At 51.8% G+C, this 8,609-nt stretch overlaps 1 protein-coding gene across 1 annotated transcript in view; it reads right to left on the bottom strand.

Annotated features, from left to right (window-relative positions):
- Positions 1 to 8,609, bottom strand: part of LOC106816007 — an 11,769-nt gene that overhangs the window by 2,019 nt on the left and 1,141 nt on the right. Inside the window, exon 2 of the mRNA XM_014820539.1 lies at positions 4,746 to 4,942. Within this exon, the coding sequence (XP_014676025.1) occupies positions 4,746 to 4,942 (197 nt within the window). The remainder of the gene's footprint in view (positions 1 to 4,745; positions 4,943 to 8,609) is intronic.

Genomic DNA, 8,609 nt, shown 5'->3' with positions numbered 1-8,609 from the left:
TGAACGACCCTCCCTTTTCCTCCCTCGTCCTGCAAGATCTGGAAACACCCGCCCACCCCCTGAAAACCGCATTTAGTTTTGTCCAGTGTGTATTCGCGTAAATTACAGTCACTATCCGGTGAATAAGCGACGCCGCCTGGCGTGTTTGGTTGGCGCTCCTGGGCGCCACCTTCGTTGGTGACGGTTTAGCTGTATGCCCTGACAGCTCTGCGGCCGTGTCTCCTGTCGATCCTTCTTTCATTAACACGCCGACTGAGGGCGGCAGGAGGAGCCAGAGAGGCAGGAGGAGGCGGGAAGATAAAGAACAGCAGGAAGAGGAGGGGCAGCAGCAGCAGCAGCAGCAGACTTCGAGGAGGAGAAGTAGGAGGTAGGCGGGGCAGGACAAGCGCAGCAAGCAAGCAGCAGGACAGGAGCCAGCAGTCAAGCAGCTGCTGGACGACTTCACAGAGCCAGTTTTGTCACGTTTTGCACCATTACTGCACGGCGGTTTTTTCATTGTATGAACCTCCCCTCCCTACTGCGCGGGGTTATTTTCCGCGTCTTTGTCATCGTATTGACCTTCCCCCTCCCCTTACTGCGGGGGTCAGGGTTTTGTTATTGCTGTGACCTCCCCCTCCCCTACTGCGGGGGTTTTGTCATCGTGTGACCTCCCCCTCCCCTACTGCGCGGGGTTTTGTCATCGTGTGACCTCCCCCTCCCCTACTGCGCGGGGTTTGTCATTGTATGTCTTCCCTCCCCTTACTGCGCGGCGTTTTGTTCATCGTGGGGACCTCCCCTTCCTAGCTGTGGGTGGTTATATGTCATCGTGTGATCTCCCCCTCCCCTACTGCGAGACGGGTCGTTTTAGTCAGTGTTGTGACGGCCCCCCTCCCCTCTGCGGGGGGGTTTTTGTTCATCGTTTGTGAACCGCACCGTCCCCTACTGCGGGGGGGTTTTTTGTCATCGTGCTGACCTCCCCTCTCCCCGTACTGCAGGGGGGTTTTTGTATCGCTGTGACCTGCTCCCTTCTACTGCGCGGTTTTGTCATCGTGTGGACTCCCCTCACCCTACTGGGGGGCGGATTTGATCGATCGTTGTTGACCGTCCCTCGCCCTACTGCGGGCGGGTTTTCGTTGATCGTCTGTGACCTCCCCTCCCCTACTGCAAGGGGGTTATTGTCGGCCATTCGTGTGAGCCTCCCTCCTATCTGGCATTGGGGGGTTTGTCATCGTGTGATCTCCCCTTCCCCTACTGCGGGGTTTTATCATCGTGGGACCTCCCCCTCCCCTAACGTGCGGGGGGCTTTTTGTCGCGTGTGACCACCCCACTCACCCTACTTGGCGGGAGGCTTTTTGTCAATCGTGTGACAGCCCCCTCCCCTACTGGGGGGTGTCCGGTCTTTGTCATCGCTAGTGACCTCCGCCCTCGCCTACGTGCAGGGGGTGTTTTTAGTTCATTGTGTGACCTCCCCCTCCCTACTGCGTGGGGTTTTCGTTCTCGTCGGTGTGACTCTACCCCTTCCCCTACTGCGGGGGGTTTGTTTTCAATCGTAGGTGCCATGGCGAATATGACGGCGGGCAACCGTGCCGAGTGTTGACCCACCCCCTTCCTACTGCGCGGGGTTTTGTCATGTCGTGACACTTCGCCCTCCCTACGTGCGCGGTGAGCGTTTTTCGTCATCGTGTGGACTCCCTCCTCCCTCACGGCTACTGCTGTGGGGGTTGTTCATTCGTGGTTGATTCTCCCCCTCCCCTATACTGCGGGTTTTAATCAGATCGTGGACCTCCCCCCTGCCCTGGACGCGTGTTCGAAACGTACTATATATATAGTTTAAAAAAATGTCGTCACGAGTATAAAATGTCATCACCTTCGAAGTGAACCGTCAGGTCAAAGGTTATGTCATTGAGATATTTAGTCCTAACTAGCTTCCTATATGTTTTTCTGGCAACTCTGATTCCTAATGGAAGGAGAGATTAGTTGTGCCTTATGTCAGCGTGTTATACTAGGAGCACTCGCAGAGAGCACACGACACTTCGCAAGGCAGACTCTGAATTCTACTTCAATGTGAATTTTTTAATTTCATTAATTTAATTAATTAAGTGGAAAAAATTAATTAATTAAACTAATTAATTAAAGAATTAATTGGATCCGGTATTTATTGTTGCGAGCGGCTGCAGGTGCGGTGCAGCGGACTGCTGGTTTTGCCCTTGCCTGTGGTTGCCGCACCATTGTTTGTTAAGTCTACAGCCAGACCGCACCTTTAGCACGGGAAGTGAACTGGAAAGTGCATTCGTTAACAAACCCACAAACGCACAAAATACAACACTCAAACAAAGCCGGTGTGAAAACGTTAACCCCTTGCTAAGCCCCTGGCTGGAGGGATAACTACAGTTTTATAGCATGACACAGGGTCCTGTACCTAATGGCTGAGTCTCGTCTTACCAAGCAAACTGCTGTAGGGGCAGCGAGGAAGCTTATCTCCCCACTGGAGGGAGACTCCTGAGAGTCACTCCTATTACTTCCCATATTTCGCTTCCTTATACCACTCAGCCCCACGCTTCTCTCACGTCACAGTCAGCGCAGCACGCACGGCACGCACGTACCGCACAGAGTCGTGCGCGCCAGCCGCGCACCGACGCAGCCGGAGTCTGCCGACGCCACACATCACGCTAACGCGGCGCTGCACAGCATACGCGGGAGGGCGCGCAACACACACGCACGCGGAAGGCTGCGGCAACAGCTGCGCCCCGGCCACGCACACACGCAGCGTTACACGCGACGCCAACGCTAGCGCACGATTGCGCCGGCGCAACGTGACGACGACGAACCGCACTCCGACGAGGCAGATCCTGTACGCCCGCTTCGATCTCAGCACAACGGGCGTCGTCGGTGTTGAAGTCGACACCTAGTACTACTAATTACTATAGGTGCGCGCGGTGTTTAGCGCGCACACTTACACTTCGGGGTCCTCTGGCCGGGTGCCACGGCGCGCACACTCACACGGACCACGCTCCACGGTCTGAATACGCTGCGCGCACACTTACGACCATGACGCCGCGGTTTCGCACGACATCGCCACACGTGCGCTTCACGCGCTGGCGCAACCACGCACGCACACACCACTGCGCTGCACACATACAGACAACACTAACGAGTAAGGTGACATATAAGCGCATAAGCCGCTCTCACGGCCGCTGGCATGTCTATTCTCGGCTAATTTGGAGAGACATTTAATCTAGTGATTTTTAGCCAGACCACGCACAGAGCACGCCATTATTTTTTGCCGCGACCCGTTGCGAAGAATGCCACCCGGAGTAATTGGCGTGGCCTGCCATGTGTAGCGCCCTGTGGGGCGCACCGCGTCACGCCACTAACACAGCCCCCCCGCCGCAACATGTTGCCTGGGGCCGTACCCCGTGGCGTCCTCATCGCCCAGGTTGGCATATGTCTCGCTTCCGTGCTATGAAGCACGTGGCAGGCGTTGGCACCTAAGTTAGTAACGATAAGCAGTGGGCAGACGAGTAGCATAATCAGCATCATGGCGCACCAGTTGACGTTATAGATGAGTGCTAGCCGTAGCGCAAGTGTCCGCTTTGCCGGAAAAAGGGCGGGAAACATGGCGTAACGGGGGGCCGCCCCCGCTGCCTGCTGCACGGTGGGGTAGCTGGTGCGACAGAAACAGAGGGGCTAGCTGGCCCTGTTTGTCATGAAACTCTTCAGGTAGGTATGTTATGTGCATTATGGAACATATATATAAATTCATTATCGTTCAGTTGTGTGAAAGCGAGCAAATCAGCCTGTGAGCGGGAGCCGGCAACGTTAGCCGTGTGGAAAAACGGTAATGATCATGCAGAACTCGGGTGGGTGGGACAAGTTGTGTATAATTTGCTGAGATTGTAATGTGGCGTGCGTTTTGTGTTGTGGTGAGAGGGTGGTATTACGTGTTGTGATGCTTGTTCGCAGTGACGGTTGTACGAGTTGTTGTGTGTGTGCCAGTGTAGTAGACTGTGTGTGTTGTGCTGGCGGTGCGTGACGTGGATGGAGGGAGGGGGAGGGTCATCAGCAATATGAAATCAGACGTTACCGCTCTGTAACCTTGACAACGGTAACCATTGATCTACCGTCGCTTGCCGCTAACCTTGAAGCAAGGGTGCGTTGGCAGGGCCGGTTTCTTGGCAGATTTGGGGATGGAAAATAAAATCATAATAAACGCGCGTGGTAAAAACAATATTGATACGCGTCCAAAAAACACCGTTAACGTTATTGTATTGAATATTTGATGGCGGGAACCTCGGCAAACTTGAAAGCAATAAGACATATGGTTGGTAGCGTTCGCTCTCACCAGCCACCCCCCTCCCCCAGCAGCCAGCAGTGGCACTTACATATGCCGCCGTACATGTAAGTATGGCTGAGAAGGTCTATGTCTCCCAGGGTACTGCCGGAACGTACCCTGGGTACGGTCCAGTATACCGGAACGTACCCTGGTACTACCTAAAATGCCGGACCGTACCTCGCCTACTCCACTAACGAGTCTAGGGAGTCGCCTACGCCTAGTCCCTAACCCTAACCCTAACCCTAACCCTAACCATATCAAATAGTTACCAGGGTACGTTCCAGTATACCTGTATTATCATTAAGTACGCACGCTCATCCTTCTTGCATACCACCATGTGGTAATTAATTTCACACACACACACAAACATACACACACACACACACACACACACACACACATGCACCCCACCCCCACCCCTACACACACCCACCTCTTGCGTAGCTTGCCGCCCCCGCTCAGAGCGCTGAATAGGAACATTCCGGCCGACAGCCTCCTCACTGGCTTCCCGAACGTCGGCGAGCCGTTACGCAGACCCAGCGGAGTCCGCGCCGGCGTGACGGTGGCGCCACCTCTCGTCGACTTCGCCCTGGGGGTCGTCGGCACCGTCGTCACCGCCGCCTCGTAACTCTGCAGCAAACGATAGTAACACGCGTATGAGAGCTTGGACGATGTCTCACGTACTGCAGGTATAAACACACCTGTGAGGTATGAGGACACTAGCTATGAACACACCTGTGGGGTATGAACACATCTATGAGCTATGAACACACCGAGCTATGAACACACTTGTGGGGTATGAACACAGGTATGAACACACCAGGTATGAACACACCTGTGGGGTATGAACACATCTGTGAGGTATGAACACACCCAGGTATGAACACACCTGTGGGGTATGAGNTGTGTGTGGGTGGGGGGGGGGAGCAGCAGCATACCCAGACCATTGACAAATAAACGGAGGAATCACTCTCTACTGTTAGCACAGCTAAGTGTGCCCTGCAGTGCCACACATGCTCACTAATAACTATAGTACTACTAGTACTACTAATTGCTATAGTGCACGCGTGCGTGCGTGCGTGCGTGTGTGCGTGCGGTCGTATGTGTTTGCGTGCACAAAGACACTTGGGGCCGTTACAATAACAAAATTATAATAAACAAGCACAACTTGTATTCACTGCCTCTTTTGTTTAGTTTAGTTTTTTTACTGTTTATCTATTCTTTAGAGCCTACCAAATACACACGCGCGCGCACGCACGCACTCACGCACATACACACACACACGTGCGCGCGCCCGCGCACATACACACAGACAGTGGGGGTATAGTCACAGTGACAACTTACGTAATAGATTTTAATCGGGTTTAGTAGCGGAGTAAAGTGCGGGCGTTGTGTGGCTGAATAAACATAATCAACGACCCATATATAAGCAGTGTGGGTTAATGCAAAAACTCCTGGCACGCCTCTTTAATGCGGATATCACGTAGAGTAGAACATGTCCCGTAATATATACACTATCAAGACCGAATAATTACAGGCAGGAGTGAATAATAGAGGCACTCTTGATATAGCTATTATTAGCTCTTAGCTCTCGAATCGGATACTACTATGTAGTAGTGGATGTCGAATAGTAATGTGGAAGCGCAGGCCCACACGCATACGTATACGCTCACGCACAAACACACACACACGCACACACACACACACACGCACGCATGCACGCACGCACAAACACACACGCACGCACACACACACACACACGCACGCATGCACGCACGCACAAACACACACGCACGCACACACGCACGCACACACGCACACACACGCACACACGCACTCGGCATCGGCACTACACACACACCGCACACGCAGCGCACAACAATTCACACTAGGCCTGTCACGGCATTACATCCGCAGACCGTCTCCGCCCTACTAGTACACCCCACCCCCACACCGAACCGCCTCCCACAATCCCCCACCCACCCGCTAAACAAGTACGCTATCCACCGATGTGTCGCGCCTGATACGGTGTCCATGCAAAGCAGCAAAGCCCATGCGGCACACACGCAACGCATCGCACGCACAAGACACACTGCGTCTGCAGCGCGTCGCCGCACACGACACACACACATTGTGCCTCCGTTTTTCATAGACCAGCGACACACAAACACACACACACACACACACACACACACATCATCAAATTCTGCTCACGACACGCACACGGACGCAATCACGCACACACGCAACAAACACGCAACTAACGCACACACGCACACGGACGCACACCGCACACACACAGCACACACACACATGTCACACACACACATACGAGGCTTAACGCACACAGTGTCGGATGCAACACAGATAGTGGAAATCGCTGTCTGTCTGGTCACTATACCAACACAAAGACAGAGGAGAGACTAAAGACAGAGAGACAGACAGACAGAGCGAGAGAAGACACAAGAGTAGAGAGAGAAGAGAGAGAGAGAGAAGAAGAGAGAAGAGAGAAGAGAGAGAGAGAGACAAACAGAGAGAGAGAGACAGATGGGAGCGAGAGAGAAGAGAGAACAGAGAGAGAGAGAGAGACAGACAACAGACAGACAGACAGATCACAGAGAGCAGAGAGAGAGACAGGTGAGAGAGAGAGAGAGAGCAGCCGCGAGAGAAAAGAGAGAGAGAGAGATAGAGAGTTAAGAGAGAAGAGAGAAGAGAGAGATGAAGAGGAGCGAGAGAGAGGAGACAGGAACATGAGAGAGTAGAGAGAGACAGACAGATTAGACAGGACAGAGAAAGCGGCGAGAGACAGATAGACAAGACACAGAGTTTATACCGCCGCTGTGCAAAGTACAAACAGAAACGTGTGTAACCACCGAAACAATGAGATACCGCGCGGGTGGCAGCACATGCACTTGGAACGTCTCAATAAAAAAAAATAATGATAAATAAACACGAAATGTATTTACTACCAAAGTCTTAATGTTTCTCTACTCTATGTCGCCTATTAATATTATTGCGATAATTACCTGTAAATGCCGGTCAAATGCTCATCTGCAACACACAAGTACACCGCACGCCTGCCCTGTGCACAAACAACATGAATAAGAGAGTATTCTAACATAAAACTCTCTTATTTATGTTGTTTGTGCACAGGGCAGGCGTGCGATGTACTTGTGTGTTGCAGATGAGCAGTTGACCGGCATTTACGGGTAATTATCGGCAATAATAGGCGACATAGAGTAGAGAAACATTAGGACTTTGCTAGTAAATACATTTCGTGTTTATTTACCTTCTTTTTTTTATTGAGACGTTCCAAGTGCCTGTGGGTGGCAGGAAGGAAGGTGGCTGGCTGTGAGACACACGCAGGTATAAATCCTGCGCACAGGTAACATATAAACACACGCCGCGCGCACTGGCAGTTCCAACAAATCAGTAAAAATAAAAATAATGTATAATAAATCTTATTGCCCCACTAATAACTCTCCGGTAACAAACGGTAAACAACGGTAAACAAAACTCAATGGTAAACAAAGCCTCACTGCAAAAAGAACAGCCTAACGTCGGCGCGAATGCTGTCTCTACACTACGCTGCGTTACTCCCCATACATATGTACTTATTGCACCACTAATAACTCTTCTATCCGCGGTAAACAACTCCTCACTGCAAAAAGAAAATCTAGATTATGTATGGAGAGTACGCAGCGTAGCGCAGAGAGTCAGCATTCGCGCCGACGTTTGGCTTTTCTTTTTGCAGTGAGGAGTTGTTTACTGCAGATAGGAGAGTTATTAGTGGTGCTATAAGATTTCTTATACATTATTTTTATTTTTACTGATTTGTTGGAACTGCCAGTGGTTCATTCAACGTGTGCTGCGTGGGTTAATCACGCTTAATCACAGGTACAGCCCATTCAGAACATCCCAGTAAGGGATTTTATTTTTCGGGGTCAAATTGTTTCCTGCTGCAGTTGACACGTGAACAATGCAAGTATTGTCGTAGCAGCGGTGACATATATTTTAAGGTATGTCATAGCAGTGGTGACAGGTAGGAAAGTATGTCACATATCACTGGTGATGTGACAACTCCCTTTTACCTCCACCTCACTCCTTGCCTCTCCCACCTAACTCTCTTTGTCTGTCTGTCTCTCTCTTTCTCTCTCTCTCTCTCTCGCTCTCTCGCTCTCTCGCTCTCTCTCGCTCTCTCGCGCTCTCGCTCTCTCGCTCTCTCGCTGTCTCGCTGTCTCGCTGTCTCGCTGTCTCGCTGTCTCGCTGTCTCTGTCTCTCTCTCTCTCTCTCTCTC

Source organism: Priapulus caudatus, unplaced genomic scaffold (genome assembly GCF_000485595.1).
Source record: "Priapulus caudatus unplaced genomic scaffold, Priapulus_caudatus-5.0.1 Scaffold1260, whole genome shotgun sequence".
NCBI classification, from domain to species: Eukaryota; Metazoa; Priapulida; class Priapulimorpha; order Priapulimorphida; family Priapulidae; genus Priapulus; species Priapulus caudatus.
The sequence above is the reverse complement of the archived record's forward strand: the minus strand, read 5'-3'. Positions and strand labels throughout refer to the sequence as shown.